General features: G+C 37.5%; 1 protein-coding gene across 12 annotated transcripts in view; it reads right to left on the bottom strand.

Moving 5' to 3' along the window:
• KIF16B (kinesin family member 16B) overlaps positions 1-21,001 on the bottom strand; it is a 308,558-nt gene that overhangs the window by 170,636 nt on the left and 116,921 nt on the right. Inside the window, exon 2 of one of the 12 annotated variants that reach the window (XM_021921251.2) lies at positions 5,304-5,425. The exons of the other annotated variants lie outside the window; for them this stretch is intronic. Coding sequence (XP_021776943.2) covers positions 5,304-5,357 — 54 coding nt within the window. The 5' untranslated portion in view covers positions 5,358-5,425. The remainder of the gene's footprint in view (positions 1-5,303; positions 5,426-21,001) is intronic. 12 annotated transcript variants of the gene reach the window in all.

Raw genomic sequence — 21,001 nt, 5'->3', positions numbered from 1 at the left:
GATTACTTTAAGTGGGATGCTGTAGCCCAGAAAGTATCAATCTGATATTGGCCTTATACTTTGGTCTTGTAAAGCTGGCCTGTTCTTGTTTCTTACCCACAGGAATACGTCATGCTCATCTTCATCTTCCAGCCTGGGCTCTAGTAATAATGTCCTCCTAAGATAACCCTCTGATTCCCAGTTACAAGTGTTTCCCCTTCCCCAGGAGTCATTTAGAGCCTACTCAGGTCTACTGTGACCCCTTCCTCTGCACTCCACAGTTATCAGGCCTAATCGCATGGATCTCCGTCAAACACAGATCAGTGACTTTACATTCACGCATTGCTTGTTTCTCCTGCTAGACCAAGGAGCTTTCAAAAAATTGGTATTTTTTGAAATGTCAAAATATCAAAAAAATATCAGGCTTGCGCCCACACCAGATCCTCTGAATGAGCATCTCAGGACCAGGATCCAGGCATTTTTTTCAACTCTCAGGAATTTTACATCCAGGGTTGGGCATAATTTTCTGTATCCTCCAAATGACACCTCTATCCTGCTGGGTGCACTTTGAGAATGCTCAAAAGGGCAAGTACTGCGACCTAACTCCTTCATTTGCCAGCTACCTTCTTCTGTGATTCATTCAACTGACACCTAACGACCATCTGCTACTTGACAGGTGCTAGTCTACATTAGGGATATATCAGTGAGTAAAGCAGGCACCCTCTTATATTTTATATATATGTCTCTGTCTTTAGATCTAAGTCTACATCTGTATTATATGTAAAGATCCATCCATATTACATTAAAGAATCTACAGATATACAGTCTGGCATCGCTTAATGACAGGGATGCATTCTGAGAAATACGTCACTGGGTAATTTCATCACTGTGCAAACATCTAAAGTGAACTTAGATAAATTGAGATGTGGTTACCAGAAGCTGGAGGGGTTGTAGGGGAGGGTTGGGAAAATGTTGGTCAAAGAATGCATATTTACAGTGATATAGAAGGAACAAGTTCAAGAGATCTACCGTACCGCATGGTGACTATACTTAATGATGATATATTGTATTCTTGAAAAATGCTGAGAGAGTGGATGCTAGGTGTTCTCACCTCAAAATGATAACCATGTGAGATAATGCATTTGTTAATTGGCTAGATTTAACCATTTCACAATGTGTGTGTGTGTGTGTGTATATATATATAAAAAATAGATGCCTATCTAATATGATGCTAGGTGTGTATATATATACACATACACACACACACATACATATTATATATAAATATATAAAATATATATAATATAAATATATTTATACATGATAAAGATATACAATTTTTCATGTCAATTTTAAAAATAACTACATTTGATAAATCACACCATGAAAAAAAATCTATGACAGAACTTGTAATAGTGCCTTGGCATGATTCTGTGATGATAAATATATCCTAGCTTTTTAATTACACAGAAAATGAAATATTAAAGCCAAAATCCTCTGGTTTATCTCTTTTGCAAGCTACTCTGTACCATTCTTTCACATAAAATTGGAGTAGGGTGGGAGGAGAACCAGCAGCAGTGGCAAAAGGAGGTCTTCTCTAACAGGTGAGATGTTAGAGGTTAATCCCTAAGCCTGGTGCACAGCCTTCATTTATTTCTTAGCCAACTGAGGAGCCAGTATCATTATCAGAAGGGAATTTAGGAAAAAGCAAGAAGGTGATGAAGAATGAGAGGGAGGAAGAAAAGAAGGAAAAGGAACAAACTTCCAGCTTCTCACAATTCCCTTCTGAAAGACGCACACTCCCATGGCAAGGCACGCTGGTGAGTAGGTAAAAACCATCCCCTAATGAGTAGGCTCCTTGCTGCTTCTAGGATATGGGTTAAGTAGTCCCAATCTGAAAATCCAAAATCCAAAATGCTACAAAATCCCAAATGTTCTGAGTGACAACGTGATGCTCAAAGGAAATGTTCACTGGAGCATGTTGGAGTTCAGATTTCCAGATTGGAGATGCTCAACCAGAAATAAAATCTGTTTTTCATGGAGAAGAGAGAACATAACCCCCTCCCACCTTCTATTAATCAAATATTCACTCCAATCACTAAACCCAAATTCGTCAAATAAATCAAACTCTTCAAACTACTGCTTACACCATCAGTAATGACAGTATGCCAAAGAAAACAGCGGTATAGAAGGGAGTTTCTTCTTTGGTTGTGCAGTAAACTTGGTGAAAAGGAGGGAAACCACAACCCAGCCACAGGACAGGTGACTGAATAAATTGTCCTCTATGAACCCAAAGAGTTAATATTTTGTAAAACCATCTGCCACTCAAGTCCTGTCTCATCCTGTCCCTTTGAGAGTTCACACCATGTATATCATAACAGAACACTTTACATGAACACCAGCCCCAAAGGGGCCCCAAAACCTCTAATCAATTTGGCCTGAATACAAATGCGTATCTTGGTTGTATAAATACTATTATGGGCAACAATATTTTACACAAGTATTCCTGTAAGTGATACATTGCACTTTGACATTATTAATATATCTTTAGCAAGATAAATTACCCAGTAAATCAAACAGGCTCATTCACTCGGATTATGCAGGAGAGGACTGCTCCAAAGTCCAAATATAATTTTGAATGTTGACTGCGCATGGCCCCAATAGTTTATTAAAATAAGAAATATAATCCATTTTACAAAGAGAATTACATTAGAAAGCTTTTTGTAAGTAAAGCACATGCGACTAAGGTTATAGAACTTGTCAAGGAAATGTGAAGTTCAAGATAAAAAAAAAATTGTGTTTCCTGATCTGGTCCATTAATAGTAAAGCAGTAAACCAAATATAACATAACGTACACATGCAACACTTTCCAATCACACACATCAATTAGTTTTGCTACTATGTGCAGTGCAAGTCAGTTATCTAAACATCTAACTTCTCACAACCACAGTCAGGAGTCAAAAGGAAACAAACTCTTTCCTAAGCCATTACGAACTTCAACCATAAAATCTCACATCTTGCATTAGTTAAAAAACTATTTGCGTGTTGTAAACTGGATACAATCACTTTGGAAAACTATTTGCTAGTGTCTTCTGCAGTGAAATAACATCCACATCACATGCCCCAGCAGCTCCATCCCCAGGCCCTATGGTAGAAGTCAGCCAACTATGGCTGAAGGCCAAATAAGGCTGTCTGCCTGTTTTTGTATGGTTGGAATGCTAAGAGTGATTTTTATACTTTCAGATGGTCAAAAAAAAAAAAAAATCAAAAGAAGAATATTACTTCATGATGTGTAAAGTGTATAAAATTCCAATTTCAATGTCCATAAAGCTTTATTGGAATACATGTTCCATGTTCTTTCATTTACAAATTGCCTGCTGCTTTTTGCTATCATGGTGTAGTACCGTGGAGTACTTGCGACACAGGTGGCACGGGCCAAGAAGAAGGAACTGCTTACTACCTAGCCTTTCAGAGCAGCAGTTTGCTGACCTCTGCACTAGGCATACCTGTTCACTGAATGACATACTAAAAAATGCTCATAGTTTTACACAGTTACATAAAATTCCATTTTTTTGTATCTACTTTAATGTATGTATCCTGTGCACTGTTTGTGGGCATTTAAATTGCTCTTGGAACCTTTGCAATCATTAGTTATTGCCAACAATGCTGAGATGAAAAACGCCGCACATACCTTGAACCTTTCAGTGCTAGCTGAGAGAAAGGACAGATATTCATGATTGATTCTCATTTACATGTCAGAAGCCACACAAAAACCTTCCTTGAAGTTTCGATTCTAAATAAACTAAGTTCTCTACTGAACTCAACTGCGGGCAAAAGCCTCCTCTGTTTCCAGAGTCTCAGCATAGAGAGTATTAGTTATCACATGTGCATTTCCTGTAGATTGTGAAGGGAAAGGGGGAAATACAAATATACGAGCAGGCCAGGCATGGTGGCATGCACCTACAGTCCTAGCTACTCAGCAGGCTGTGGCAGGAAGATCATCCGCCCAGGAGCTCCAGGCTGCAGTGAGCTACGATTGCACCACTGCACTCCAGCCTGGCTGACAGCAAGACTCTGTCTCTAAAAGAAAGAAGGAAAGAAAAAAAGAATATACGAGCACATATATTTGTTTTTACTGCCATTTTAAAAAAAATCTATAATAAATGCACACATAACTAACATTCTGTACACCTGGACCCTGGAAGCAGGAAATTTTTGGCCTCAGAAATATATGTACATCTATATTTATTCATTGTTATTTATTCATTTTTATTCACACACACGTATATACATGATGTGTATGTATAATGATAATGTCTATGTGTGTGTGTGTGTGTGTGTGTATTTTTTAATCTAAAGTCATTCTAACCAGGGACTTTACGAAACTAATTTTATTTTTAAGTGAGCAATTTGAGTAACAAAAAAAAAGTCACAAATGGCCTAGAATTTTCAGTGCTCTCAAATGGCATCATCAGGAGCAGCCTTGACGACCTTTTTCTGAAAATGTGGACTTAAATGTCCGAATCAGGTTTTTGTCCAGGTCAGCACTTTCAGCAGGGAAAGGCATGTCAGGGCCTTTTTTGCAGAACCAACGAGGTACTTACATGGTGACACGAAGTCCAGAGCAGTGTGACTCAGGAGAGTATGCAAAGTGCTTGCTGCCTTTCCAGAGTAAGTGCCAAAATTAAATGCAACCACTGAGAAACTGAAGTGCAATTTGACAGAGTAATTTTATAAACATTGCATCTAATAAAATACTGGGGCTTCTATTTTTTTCTGTATCTCTTTTTTTCTACTTTATTATGTTAGTAGTTCCTTTGTATTGCACTTTACAGAAAAGTTAGTCTGTGATGGATTAAAATGTGAAAAAATAACACCCTGCATTTGACCATAGACAGTGTAGACAACCTCCTCTTCCTGCAGAATTCCTCCAGAATGGACAGCCTGTGGGAGTGTAGAAACCTGCTGTTGCTGCCTTGATTTCTTCAATGTCCCATAAAGAGTGTAAGAGCCAGAAAAAAGGAGGTTGTCACCTTTAATAAAAATGAAATTTACCCTTGTGTGTCACTTAAACCATGAGAAAACAATCAAGAAAGCTAAAAGTCCACTTTATTGCTAAAAGGTGAATTTGAAAGTTTAGAAGAAACTATAAAGGCAATTCCATTGCGGTCTTAATGAGAACAATGCCAAGCATTAGCTTATTCCAACTGTGGCAGCCCTGTGGTCATTATCAAAACACCAGATCGGGGTTAGTTTTCACTTTAATTAATCTAATGAACCGGCTGTCTGGCTTCAGCAGACATTTTTTAAATGTCACTGCATACCTTGAGGCCGCAGCTGAGCTGGTGGCATGTTCCCCTGCACCATCTTGATTCCATTAACTCTTGCCTATGGTGACATTTTACGTCTGCATCCTCATATGCCTTGATAATGTAGTCAATTTGTGCTTTATTAACCCAATTAAAATACAGAAATGTTAGATAACGGAAATCAACAAAATTAAAACAATTCCTTAAAACAGATTAGATCCTTAATTCATAAAAATATATATATAACTATAGCTTCCAGACTTGGTAACCTAAAAAGTCCCTGGATTCTAATGTTACATTCTAAACAGGGAAAATGTTGATCTAATCATAAGAGAATATAATATTTAAATGCCAGATATTGTGTTAATTTAGGCTTAAACATCAGTAGGCACGCTAGGTCGAATTGTGAATTTCTGAAGACTTTGCAGAGTAAACAATAAATGCTCCTACACAAAACTTGCCGGCAAATTTGAAAAAATACTTGGACTCACAATAATCTATCCTGCACTAGAATAAATTCACCCATATTCACCAACTCTCCTCCCACATCTTCAGAACAAGGACCTTGTCTTTTCTAACTTGTTCTTCCCAGTGCTGAGCACAGGGCAGGCACTCAAATATAAAATGAATGCTCCCTTGGAAACTAAGTGAGCATTTTGTAAATCGTTCAAATGACAGGCCATACCTGCAAATTGGAAATGAGAAAAGAGCTTAATACATTCTCTTTAGGGGCTTATCTGATTTACCTTAGATGTGGGCCACGTAGAACATCTTCATTTTAAGTTCCTCTTGTTCTAAAAAGATTTACTATGGCCTAAAAACTCTACTCTTAAATTAGTCAAGGAACTACACAGTTGCAGCTAAGTAATAAATCAGACTCACTCCGATGTTAAAAAAAAAAAAAAAAAAGTTCCTTTTTTTGATCACCTTCTTGAACTAAGATCACAGACCTGCCACCTGCCTTTAACTCTGCAGATCATGGGGAGTCGGGTGAAAGGGGTCCTAGAGGATGACCTGCAACATCACTAGAAAAAGAAAAGGTGTGACAGAAACTTATACTAGAAAGTTCAATAAAAATGCCTATTATGGCTGGGTGCAGTGGCTCACACCTGTAATCCCAACACTTTGGAGGCCTGAGGTGAGAGGATCATTTGAGGCCAGGAATTTGAGAGCAGCCTGAGCAACATAGTGAGATCCTGTCTCTATTACAAAAAAAAAAAAAAATTAATTGAAAAAAATGTCCACCCCAAGCTCTAACAAAAACTCTGGCTTAAGATGGCAACTGCTATAGTCATAAACAGCTGTTTCATCCTCATCTGTTTCTGTTTTAGATGAAATGCAAACTAAATTCAATATTTCTAACAAACTAGAAATATTGGTTATATCGGCCATACCCTGAGGAGAGAGTTTTATGAATAAAACTATGGACAAGCCACGCGTGGAGGTAGGCACCTGTTGTCACAGATACTCAGGAGGCTGAGATGAGAGGATCACTTGGGCCCAGAAGCTCGAGTCTAGCCTGGGCAACACAGCAAACATAACAAGACTCTGTCTCTTTAATAACAAAACAAAACAAGGACAGGTGTGTAAAGTAAAACAAAAAAACAGCAAGCTTAAGACAGGAAGATTTCTATCTGTGCTTCTTCCTCCCTCCACTGCCAATTGTTGGCAGAAATTATTTTCTGAAGTATCCTGGGCTATGTCATCATACCAACCCAACCATCCCCATTGATATTGCTCCTTCTCCACCAGTTCTCACCCAGTCATGATCACAGCCATCTCCACAGGGTGGAGGAACAGGCCATTGCACACTGTGTGTTGGTACATGGTAGAGGCAACAGGAAGGGACGGAAAGAAAGCTGTGCATACAGTGTCCTACAAAGAAGACAGTTTTCCATACTGTGCTTATGCTAAGATAAAAAATGCAGATGCTTCCACGTATTATGGATAAATCCTCCTTTAAATAATCCCATAAGATATTATGGAAATAAGCCTTTCCTTATCAGAAAGATAAACCAAACTAGACAAATGAAGAATCTGGCCAAGTGTAGACCACCTAGCCCAGTCTTTCAGCTCATGACCTTGCACAGATTTCTAACTGTGTAAGAAGGTAGGCAGTGTCAGAGAACAAAGAAAATCCTCCTGGGCCTGGACAGGCCACTCCTCAGCCAGGCAAAAGCAAAAGCAAACAATCATCAAAAGCAACAACAAACAACAAGCAACAATAATAACACCAACAAACATCAACCAACATCAATGACAATAAACAGTAAGCAACAACCACTGGCAAACAATTTAAATAAGCAACAATAGCCCACGACAAGAGCCAACAACAACAGGAGTTCTCCTAGCAAAAAGATTTTCCAAAGCAAAATAAAGGGAACAGTATATTCAAGATCGCAGAAATGAAGTGTTTTGCTCTATTCTGCTTACAATAAGAAAAAGAAGCTAGTCCAAGAAAACATAACCTTAAGAAAAAAAGAGAGAAATATGAAAGAGAGAGAGAGAGAGAGAGGGAGAGAGGGAGAGAGAGAGAGACAGAGAGAGAGAGAAAGGGAGACAAGGAGGAAACAGTTGACATGTGAATGGAAACTCAGAAGTAGATTCTGTATTAGAAGGAGAAAGAAAGAATACAATCTACACTTCATATAATCAAATGAGTAAAATCTGAAAGCAAACATGAAATGCAGTCATAGAATGGAAGTGTCAAGAATAAATAGATGAAAATAATATAGAAGAAGGTAACAGATACAGAGAAAGAAAAAATGGAAGTTGTCAATGAAACGTAATGGGAACTGCAGAGGAAAGCGAGAGAAGAAATGAGGGACAAGCTACACTCAAAGAGTCAATGGAAATGAGCTGAAAAGAGGTCAGTGCCTGACCAAAAAAGGGGGGTCTCTGAATAGGAAGACAAAAGGAAGGAAGAACCTTGTTGAAAATTTTAAATTTTAAAAATAAAATTTTAAATTCTATAGTATCAAAACAAAAAGAGAATGTTTACAAAAGAAAAAAAAATGTTATGCTGATAAAAGAACGTCCCTTGGCTATACTGAGCTCCAGAACATAAGAAAGTGACTTTCACAGCATTTTGAGGGGAAAAGATCAAGAGCAAAACAGTTCTTCACTCACATAGTTCTTCATGTGCAAAAGTAGCAAAACCATCAAAAGAAGGTCTACTAACTTACAAACTTGCTCTGAAAACAATGACTCTGAGATGATAAATAACAGATAACCTAAACAAAGAACCAAAGAACAGAGGTGAGAGATGGTCTAAACTGAATGGAAGCAAGCATTAAAACCAGTTCAAAATAAAGGCTGATCTCAATAGTTGTTGGAAATAAGGTTATAAAACTGAATGCAATGTCAAAATAGGTAAATTAAATAAAATTATGAATAACAGGATATAAAAACCCTTATTATATAAACAAAAGTAAAATGGATTGAAAGTTGGTGAGAAAATTACTGGAAAAATAGTTGCTAAGACATGACTTGCTTCAACAAACATTCATTGAGCACCTCATGACCACTGCACCAGGGCACATGAAAGTGAACCAGAAATATAGTTTTTAATGAGAGTAACTATAAGAATGAACAGCAGAAATACTAGAAGAAAATCTAAAGAATTAAGAGGAAAAAGAAAAGAAAGATCATAGAAATGCTTGCTTTCAGAAAGCATATTACATAAATTGATATACTATGGACAGGCTGGGCCATGGTTACAAGAAAGGCAAACATACGCTTTTTAAAACTTATAAATGTGATCCAGCCTATTTCAATATTTCCATAGATTGGTAAAGTTTATGAGTGTTTGGTCAAAAATCCAATTTTACAGATCTATTTTAGAGATCTTTGCTAATTTAGATCACAAGGAAAATATATAGGAAGCTAGAAAAGACACAAATATCTACACACACACCTAAGTATTGGTGTTTATGCAACTTGGGGCTGGACTCATTTCAAAAGAAATGAACTTTACAAATAAGCCCTAACTCTACCATGTAACATCTGCATACAGAGCTCAAAGAGCTATCAGGTGCCTTCAGCTTAAAGTACCAAAATGCCAGGTCAGGCTGAGGGTTGGCAAAGTTCTACTGCAAAAGCTTTCCCAGCATGAAGCAGACAAAGGAGTACAGAAGAGCCAAGGACCTGAGAACCCTGAGCACATTCACAGACAGACTTGCACACACCTCCCCACCTGCCCCGCAGGCTGTTCCTCCACTCCAGTCCTCCACATCCCACATGCCTTGTTACTATTCTCTCTGTCTGACTGCATTGTCATGATGTGCTGCCTCCCTCTCTGGGCTGTGAGTTCCATGAGAAAAAGGCCAGCATCTCACTGGGGTTTGGAACCGCAGCACCTCACAGTACCTGGTGTATGGTACACTCAACATGTGGTGTCAGGATGAGCTGAGCTTTAAGCAAGAAGAGATGCTCAACAGCAAGAGGAAACAAACGAGTCACACTTGAGATCAGATTTTGATGACAGGAGTTCAAAACCAAAGAGACTTGAATGTGCCACTCTTTGAACACAGATAAATAGCAAAATGATGTGAGCGGGTTATAGTTTACTATTTGTCACCCCAGACTGCCACAATTTGTTTTAAGTGACAGGCAATGTGAGGGTATGAAGAGAGTGCTGCACATCTTCTGTCATGCCTGTGCGTTCACAGACAGGTTTGGGTCAGTCAAAATCTCAGTATCAATGTTGCTTCCACATTATATGGAAAATAGGCTTGTCAGCATAGACTCTGCAAGCTGCCTTCCAAGCTCATATAGAATGTACGTCTGGAAAATACAAATGAGAAAGACTGAAATAGAGCAAGTCGTTTAGCGTCGCATGTGGCTAATGTCTTTAGGGAAAACATTTCTATAATTGTAACTTCCTTATTTGGCCTTCTGATGGGAGACATTTATAGCAGCAAATGTACGATGCTGCTAGACTTGGGAGACATAAAAACACATTTCATAGAATAATGAGAGACAGAAAAAAAAAAATGGAGCTCCTCTAGCCATTTGGAAAGTTTATGAAGCATACAGAAGTACACTTCTCTTAGTATTTAAATTTTCACTAATGGTGATTCCTGATAAATCATAAATGGCCCAAAATAGCACTCCTAAGTAGTTTGAAGACTTCTTTCTTTGGATCACTATGCCATCTGCATTAAAGTTGAAATAATTACTACCATGGTAAAAAAAAAAATTACTTTGCAGAAGAATTTAGTCAAGTTCATTTAAACTCTACCTTGTGGACTTGAAAATACAAGTCAGGAGAGAAAGCAACATTAAACGAACTTCGTATTCATGTCACCCTATCCAATGCTATTGAAGATTACAAACCCAATACACACTAAAGATTCCTGGTATTTGTAGAAAGGACTGGGGACCAAACTTTTTTTTATTCAGACCTTGATTTTATTTACTTTAATGTTCAGTATTTTAAAGCTAAGCTCATGTTTACCTATTTTAAAAGGAATATGTAGAGTCTATCCAGACTCTAGAAAAGGTATGGGCACTGCTCACACTTGACTCTTCCTTCTTGTCCTAAAAAGCATGAAAAGCAGCTGGAAGAATAACTAGAACCTCTAATCATGTTTACTTAAATAATATGAGTAAGTGAAGGGACACCCACACCATCAGAACTGATGGCATGGGCGGGGGGCACCAGCTAAGAATGGGTGGGGAGCCAGGGTCACTGTAAGTAGCAGACCCAGAAAACACCAGCAAATATTCACCAACAGGAGGAGAGGGGCTCAGGCTCAGTAGGAACTGCTCTGGGCAGATCTGAGAATGAACGGGGTGGAGCAGGGAGCAGTGAGAAAAGCAGAGAGAGACGTCATGGAAAGTGAACAATGAGTCCACACCATGTGGCAGAGAAACTGCAAATTCAGCAGCAAAAGAAGCTACAGGATACTGAGAAACCGAGAAGGTTGCCCTAAGTCTTCCGCCCTCACAGGACCCTCATGCTAACAGAAAATTCAGAAAAATACAAAGAACTTGAATATGAGCAAAAAAGTATGGAAAACTGCCATGTCCCCTATAAGAAAAAAAAACTATTGCTTCTCAGAAGCAGAAGAAAATGCACCAGTAAAGTATATCCACAAACCTGGAAAGCTGCAGTGAAACATCCTAAAACTTCGAAGACATGACCAGACAACAGGGATGCAGAAGAAAACGCATAGAACTCAGGAAGGATGAAGGGGGGCGGGGGGGGAAGAAGTGAAGAATTTCAAAACAGTAAGTAAAGATCAATTTGTAAATACACATGTGTGGAAACCAGATAGCCATTTAGAAAAAGATGAAACTGATGCCATACATTACATATTTCACATGGGATTAACTCTAAATAGACCAAAGTTTCAATATAAAATATAAAATTATCTAGCCTGGGCAACATAATGAGACCCTATCTTTACCAAAAAAAAAAAAAAAAAACAAACAAAACTAGGTTTAGTGGCATGCACCTGTAGCCCCAGCTACTTGGGAGGCTAAGGTGGGAGGATAACTTGAGCCCAGGAGCTCAAGGCTGCAATGAGCTATGATCACACCACTGCACTCCACCTTGAGCAGCAGTGAGATCCTGTCTCAATCAATCAATCAATAGAATAAAATATAAAACTATATAAAAGAATGAAAAAATTAATTGTACTCCTTTATAATCAAAAAGTAGAGAAAAAATTTCTAATTATAATTCAAACTCCAGAAGCCATAAAATATTATAAATTTCACTATAAAAACTACTGTGACCATACTATATGTTTTAATAAATATACATACACATATATCTATAAATACAAACTTCTACATGATTCACATACACACACATACAAACACCAAAGAAGATAAAATGGATAGACAAATAAAACACTGGGAAAAAATATTTACAATATATATTACTGACAAAAGGTCACTAAATGAAGAGCCATGAAAATTATGGGAAAGTGCAGTGATTGAAAACACAAATGGAAAAATGGGAGATTTATAGGAACATATTTCACAGAAAAGGAAATGTAATTAACTGGCCCTTAAATAAAAGGCTGTCTTATTTTCACTCATTAATATTCCAGAAGAGGAATACAAATCAAAACCACCATAATCCATTTCTGATCTATCAGACCAGGAAAATTTTTAGTTTGACAACAGCATTGAAAGGCTGTGGAAAAGCAAAAGGGTACAACTCTTATGAAATGGAATTTGGCAATATCTTTCTAAACTAAGATTACTTTATCCTTGATTTGGCAATCTCACATCCAGAATTCTAGTCTATGAACTTGCAGGAAGAAGTACAAATGACGTGCACACACACGTGCACACATGCATTATTCTCATTCCTTACGATACTGTTTATATTTCAAATAATGGAAAACAAGAATGCCTAACAACAGAGAAATCTTGGGGCGATCTACAATGTATCCACATACTAATGTACCGTGCATTTGTGAAAAAAAGGAAAATCTCTAAGAAGATTGGGGACATACTGCTACGTGAATAAAATCATGATGTAGAACAATGTATAGTTTCTTATTTTTTGTAGCAAGTGCGGAAGATTACAATATATATATTCAAATTTGCTTACCAAAAGCATATTCACATTATTCATATTTTCCATAAGAAAAAACAAATATCAGTAATAATTAAAATGGCTCCTACTATAGTATACCAGTTTTAAATTTCAGGATTTAAAATTTTAGGATTTAAAATTTTAAATTATATATATTTATATATTAAGCTTTATATATAAATAAAAAATATATATGGATATATGTTTAGGTATATATATAATATGTATTACATTTATGCAATTCTACAGTCTAAGTCAATATAGAAAGGTATATACAGATAAATCTTACTTTTATTGTTGTCCCCATAGATAACCATGGTAGTCTTAATCACATTTATTACTTATTTGATTTATTTGAAAGCTGTTTTGAAACAGCATTACTCACATTATAATTAATAATAAAATTACTTAATAAAGTTTAAAATATCTTTGTAGATCTTTTGTACTCAAATGCTGTTATTAAGGAAGATGTGTCATCAGAGTGCTTTCAAATCAAGTAAGTAAACAGAATAAACTCTTGTTAATGGACTCAGGAATCAAGGCTTTCAGCATAAGGGAAAAGACATAATTATGAAATCAAATAAATACAAACACTGTATTTATGAAATAAATAGCTTAGAAGCAACAGCACCCCAACAGCAATGAGCACCGTAGTTCTCGGAAGCAGAATCAGAACTCTCTCAAGAAACAGTTGGTCTCAACTGTCAGAGAGAAAAGGCTCAATATGTGCATGGGACATCTTATTCTGGCAGAAAGCAAGAAAGCTTTCAGAGATTTACAAGGTTGTATGGGGACACAGGTTGAAAACAGCCCCTCAACAACGTTGTGAGTTTGTGCATCTAAAAAGTAGAATGTCTATCATTAACTGAAACATACTGAATCTAGGAAATTCATGATTCTACAACAATAATCAAAAGAGAAAAAGCCAAAGAGGAGGGAAATAAATCATTTGTCTTCATTTGAAATGACTATAAAACCAACTTGTTTTTTAAAATATATTTATAACAAAAACAAGAGAGACAGGGTCTTGCTATGTTACTCAGGCTGGTCTTAAACTCCTGGGCTCAAGTGATCCTCTTGCCTCAGCCTCCCAAAGTGCTAGGATTACAGGTATGAGCCACTGCACCTGGCCAAACCCTCTGCTTACCTTAAAAAAAAAAAAAAAAAAAATTATAAAAAGAAAAAAATTAAACATTTATTCTGCCCTTGCAGAGGACTGACATGGACTCTGGTAATCAGGTGAAGGCTGACCTTTCAAACAATGCTGGCAAATAAAGGAGGAAGGGATGAGTAAACTTAGAATATTCCTATCCTGCAACTTCCTATGAAATCACTGACTCAGGCAAGAATTGTCAACTGTTGTCAAGACGAATAAATAGTTCATGGCAACTCAAGTGACAATGTATACTCTTTATTACTTCTATTCTAGTGTCCAACACGATTTTGCATATAATAAAGACAAAAACCAGAAAAATTTAGAATAAGGAGAGAAAGAAAGAGACAAAAGGACAGTAGGTTACATTAAGGAAAGAGAACAGGCTACAAACTGCCTGCCAGGAAATCCTACATACGTATTTGTTTGGGGTGGGACAAACCACTGAACCTAATTGTACCAGCCAATGCAGAGAGAATGTGTGTGGCTACCTGACTCAAGGTCTATTAAGTTTAAAACAAACCCTTTCCAGCCCTTTCCTTGATACAGTAACCAAAGACACTCAAAGATCCTGAGAGGACCATCCTTCAAGGGTTCTCACAGAGCCACACCGACCTGTCCTTGACAACACCTCAGATTATACTTGGCAACTTGCTTTCTAGAGCATTTCTTACAACATCCTTCAACACGGTATTTTTCCAAAAGTTAGTTCAATAAAAGGAATTCTACTGGAGCCAATACAATACAATACAATACAATACAATACAATACAATATAGACATATAATTCTGATGGTCTGGCCTAATCTGGGAAACGATTTCTGGGTATCCTGAATCCAAATCACCATATATAAACACTTGGCAGATTCACATTTCCTAAGGGAGACTCAGTTTGGAACACATAGTTTTCAAATACTTAAATTCTGAAATTCAACATGACACTAATGTCTTTGCAATAGATTGTTTTTCTTTCTTTGAAAGAAAAATAGCACCAGAAAAGGCCCTCCACATCCTTGCTAAAAATAGTCCCACTGTTTTTCTTATTCCAATTAAGATACACACACACACGTGCACACACACAAACCCTTTATTCCAAAACATACATACCTTGTGTGCTCTCTTAACCAACAAGATCCTTGATGGAAGGTGGGACCCTCTAAGCCCCAAAGAGGGAAACAAATAGGCACTAAAAGAGATCACTAACATCTTAAAGGCTAAAATATAAGCAGTTTACCCAAATTACATAAGTGGTAAATAGTGTACCCAGATTGGACCTTAAGTAATCTGACCTCAGAGACCATGACATTACAACAGTACGCTCTGCTACTCAATGGTACTCCCCCACTGCTCCCTCCCCCGAACCATGGATTCTGTGCCTATGTTTTTGCCACATCTGCCTTGGAGAAGAACATGAAAATGGAACCTTAACTCGCTTGCCATGTTTAGTGACCTATGAATGCTGCACAGCAGTCAAGGCCCATCCAGTGTGGTAGGACCTCCCCACACAGCTTATAGGCTTCAGGGCATAGAACTGACTATTTCTAAAGCCTCAGGATGGAAACAGATCTATGATGCCTGAAGATCCCAATCACACATCAAATCAAGACAAAAACATTAATGATAATAACCTTTCCCTCCTCCTTTTCTCCAATGGCTGTTACTTACAAGTTAATCCCAGTGAGACAAAATGAGTTCTGGGTTAGAATCTCAGCAACTCTTACTCTTGCTTTATTTTGATAAACAAACAACACTTCATTTTGGTGCATGTTCTGGGAGACCTTTGGTCAAAGTTTACTTTAGAGACATGTAATGCAAGTGTTTCATTTTTTTTAAGAACAACAACAAAAAAACAGCAAACTGTGTCAGTAACCTAGTATTTCCAAATAAGATCTGTGTGATCCACTGCCAAATGACAAATTATACATATTCTGAAAAGGACAAAAAACATATAAAGTTGCAAAACTTCTATCAGCAATCTCTCTCTCCTAAAACCATACTCATTGCTGTTTATTAATGAAAGTTCAATGTTTGACTTTGCTAAAATAAAATTTAAACTTATGATTTGATGTCCACTCAGCCTTTCATTTCTGCCCCAGGAGATACTACAAGTTGGGGACCAGGGGGGCGAGGCGGCTGGAATACATCCAGCTGTTTCAGGCCTTCACCTGCCTTACCCATGCAAAGCCTGGCAGTGGCTCATAAGCCATCATCAACAGCTGAGTATGTAATATGCTGCCTAGCCTTGTCTTGTGCGGAGAATGAAGAGAATACTAAATAATCCGTTGAAAGGCCTTTGCCTCATGGAATCTTACAGCTTCCAGCTCAGTGTGTTTATAAAAAATCACAGTAAGGCCTGCCCTAGATAAGGAGCTCCCCCTTGACATCCACAAGGACTTGAAACAGGGCAAAAACATCAAGCACAGCTTCACAGTTTAGCCATGCCAGCACTCTGGTCCAAGATCACAGAAACATGGAGGAAAAATCCATTTTTCCTTTGGAGAAGAAAAAAAAAAATCTTACAAAACTACAACCTGCATTACATAAGTAAAGCATAAGCGAGAGGAAACTTCAGAATCGAATCAGTGTTTTAGCAGATGGGAGAGAGAGATAATTTTCTTTTGGCCTCATGAAGCCCTTTTACTTTAATCAATCAAGAAATCCATTAAAGATTCTGCCACAACCCAGATCAAAACGGTATAGTTTTGCTGTGAGCTGCTTTACTGCCAAAATACAGCTGCTGTAAGAGCAACCCACAAAGGCTCTGATGGCTGTTGAAGATGAATATCAAATAAAGAAAATGACAGATGCCACATAAACAACTGCCCAAATGAGCAAGTTCTAGCAAAGAAATGAAAATAATACAAAATTAAAATGCTTGCTCTATATAAAGAGAAAATGTTAAATTAAAAATAATTTCACCTTCTCACAATTCTCACTTTACCTCTTAATTACTTGCTTTTGTCACCTAGGCAATTGCTCAGCCCAAGGATGGACATGAAAATAAAAGCAAGTATTAAGAAATCAAATTCTATTATAAAAGTCAAAACAGGAAGCTGTTGCTGAAATTCATGTTCCGACAGCATTTCTGATATCAATTTTTGATTAATGATCTCATGTGTATGGGTAGTATAAGCTGCATTTTTTTCCAGAAAACTCTGTCTTTATGAATAAGTGTGGTTTAATTTTCCAAAAATGGTATGCAATTCTTTGAAACATGAGGCTTAACAAAATGCCAATTTCTAGTCAAGATAGGACTATCATCATATGAAAAGCAAAGGGAAGAAGGGAGGGAGAGAGTGGGAATAGAGGGAAAGAGAGAGGAAGGGAGGGAAAGAGTGAACCCATGTACAGGTATATACACCTCCCTCCCCCAACACACACACACACACACACACACACACACACACCACTCCCCATTAGCTACTCTGTAAGAAAGCCAAAGAAATTAATGAGATGATTACTGGAAAGAGCTTTGAACTCTTTGGAAGAAAGGGACTATATAAATGGAAGGTATCCGTTTTCTTATTCTAAAAGGCATTTTTATTCACATCAGGATGAAACATAATACAACTAATATCCAGTCTGCTCTCTTTTAAAAATGAAAATTAATCAAATCACAAGTCTTTTAGAACTTATATTGAATAAACACCAATTCCCCATTTTCCAGCTCTAATGCTTATGGTATAATTTTTTTAACAAGTGCATAGAGTCACAATTTCTTGCCAAACTAATTTAATTTCAAATTTAATTACAGGTATACTTACATGCTGACTTTTAAGAATTACGCTCTCATCATCACGACAACCATACAGAAATATTCATTGACAAATATAGAGAAGCATGAAATGTAGTCCCTGACCTCAAGAAGTTTGCAATTATAGGGAGATAATATATGCATAAAATACAGAAACTATACATTTAATCAACACTGTGGCTTGGGGGTGGCTGCCAGTTGTTCTCCACAAAAGAATTTTCCTAAAAGCCTAGGTCTTCTTTTACAGAGTCCCAAACTGTTTTCTCAAATGTAATTATATTCAAGGGCAATTTTCCTAAAAGTAGCAGCTCACTTTCCCAGACTGTGGAGTACAGCCCACTGTCCTCTCGCCCTGGGTCTCTGAGTCACCATTTGGACCTCAGATGACTCAAGTGTAACAGAACTCAGTCCAGGTCTTTGGTGGCGCCTCTGAAGGCCATGTGGAGGCTGCTTTCATCCTCCACCAACGAGTCATCAAAGTGCTTGGATTTGTTTAAATTATTCTACTTCTTTAAAAATCAGCAGGTTGTCACTAATACAAGCTATCTTGGGCCTGCTCCTCACAGCTCCTATCTCACTTCTAATTGGATTTTTACTAATCTCCTGTGGGTTAGGAAACTTAAATCGCATCTTAAAAGTTGTTATGCACCAAAAGATCTCATGTGAAAGTCCCTAAAACATTCCAATACTTTCCAGCCTTTTCTTTACTTCTGACCTGTGCTCTAAGGACTTGCTCTGTTTTAGTATTCATCTAGTTTCTAGATAGTTGAAACTGTCAAATGCATGTATGTCTCATGTTTCTACTTACAAATACCTAGTTTAAAAGAATAATAGGATATGAAAATGGAGAAAATAAGGAGTAGTACTAGGGGGTAAAAAGGTAATATCTTTTTTCAACAACAGAAATTTCAAATTGTTTTCAACAGGAACCCAGACAGACCAAGACCTGCGCATATTATAGTAACATGCTTTTAAGATAAACAGAAAATGCTGCAAAGAACTATAAATAAAATTTAAATGCAGGTTGGCTTCAAAGTAACAAAAATCAGGTTGGCCTAAAGTATATCCTTGGCTTGAGAACCTGGATGAAAAATACAGCATATCTAAGCTTTAACAAAAACACCATGAGGCCCCTGGCTGAGCACAGTGGCTCACGCCTGTAATCCCAGCACTTTGGGAGGCCATGGCAGGCAAATCACTTGAGGTTAGGAGTTTGAGATCAGTCTGGTGAAACCCCGTCTCTACTAAAAATAGAAAAATTAGCCAGGTGTGGTAGCAGGTGCCTGTAATCCCAGCTACTCAAGAGGCTGAGGCAGGAGAATTGCTTGAACCCGGAGGCGGAGGTTGCAGTGAGTGGAGTTCGCACCACAACACTCCAGCCTGGATGACAGAGGAAGACTCCGCCTCAAAAAAAAAAAAAAAAATTTGCAATGAGCCTTATAGACAATAAAGCTGTCATTCAAAAACAAAAACCAAGGTCATTTCAGAGATGACACCTCTGTTCATCCAATAGATAAACCAAAATGAAGATGAAGAATGGAGGAACCAAAGGTCAAAGGCACTGATGGGAAGCAACGAAAACCAGAAAAAAAGTATTACGCTTATTAATCCAAATACAGTTCAGATATAAATAGAAACACTGAAAAAAAAAAAAAAACCAGACCATGAAGGAAGAGCATAATAATAAATCAATAAACTGGGATGAAAATCCCAACATATCAAAAACTCAAGGAAATTTTGAAAACAAATATCCTCCTACATACCTATTGGGACAGTTAAAAAAAAAAAGTAAAAAAACAATAATTATAAACTTCTAGAAAATCTAAAGAGAAATATTAGGTATTAAAATGTGTAAGATGCTGCCAAATTCATACTCAAAGGAAAATGTATAGCCTTAAGTAATTTCATTGTTATACAAAAAGCCTAAAAATAAAGTTTTTAAAATATAAAAAAGTAAGGAAATAAGACATGCAGAAATTAATATTTTGAAAACAAGATAAATGTAAGATTTGAAGGCACAAATGGGAATAAAAGAAAAGCAAAACCTTTGATACACCTAATGTAAGAAAGAAAAATATAAATATACAAAAATTAGTAGTAAGAAAGATAGAGAATATATTTTTACAATAATAATATATATTTTCTATATCTTTTGAGTAGTAATATTTCAACCTTGTTTCTTCTTTAATCCAGTTAGAATAAAGAACCCAGAAGCTCATGAAACCAACTGGTTCCACTTTCCCCTGGAAAAATAAATCAACATGTAGGAAAAAACCAAAATGTCAACTCTACTTAAAACAAACAGACCCATTTTGCCTACTACTATACATGAAAAAAATTAAATACACACAACAAACAACACTGATCATAATGAAGCCATATTAAAAGTAATTTATAATTCATACATTAAAAAAGTATCAGTAATTGAAAACCACAAATAACTCAAGACCACACTGAGGATATACAACCGGATAGAAGGGCTCTTCCTAAAAAATCACAGACAGATTTCTTAATGGAATACTGACTGGCAGCCAATATTTTCCAGTAATTCCCAATTTAACACTTAGGAATACCAAATTTTGGTGACCTAGGTTATTAACAAGTAACTGTTAGATAAAAGAATGAAGAAAACCCAAAAAAATGTGCATCGTATGCCCAAAAGAATTAGAGAAAAGACATGAATCGTTAGCTTCTAGTGATTCTCAAGTAACTAACAAAGGCAGTTATTTAAGAATCAGTGGGCCGGGCGCGGTGGCTCAAGCCTGTAATCCCAGCACTTTGGGAGGCCGAGGCGGGTGGATCACGAGGTCAGGAGATCGAGACCATCCTGGCGAACATGGTGAAACCCCGTCTCTACTAAAAATACAAAAAAACTAGCCGGGCGTGGTGGCGGGCGCCTGTAGTCCCAGCTACTCGGAGGCTGAGGCGTGAGAATGGCGTGAACCCGGGAGGCGGAGCTTGCAGTGAGCTGAGGTTGCGCCACTGCACTCCAGCCTGGGTGACAGAGTGAGACTCCGTCTCAAAAAAAATAGAATCAGTGGCTGGCCGGGCCCCGTGGCTCACGCCTGTAATCCCAGCACTTTGGGAGGCTGAGGCGGGCAGATCACGAGGTCAGGAGATCTAGACCATCCTGGCTAACACGGTGAAACCCTGTCTCTATAAAAATACAAAAAAATTAGCTGGGCATGGTGGCAGGCACCTGTAGTCCCAGCTACTCGGGAGGCTGAGGCAGGAGAATGGTGTGAACCC

Source organism: Papio anubis, chromosome 16 (genome assembly GCF_008728515.1).
Source record: "Papio anubis isolate 15944 chromosome 16, Panubis1.0, whole genome shotgun sequence".
Taxonomy (NCBI): domain Eukaryota; kingdom Metazoa; phylum Chordata; class Mammalia; order Primates; family Cercopithecidae; genus Papio; species Papio anubis.
This window is presented reverse-complemented; position numbering and strand designations above follow the sequence as displayed.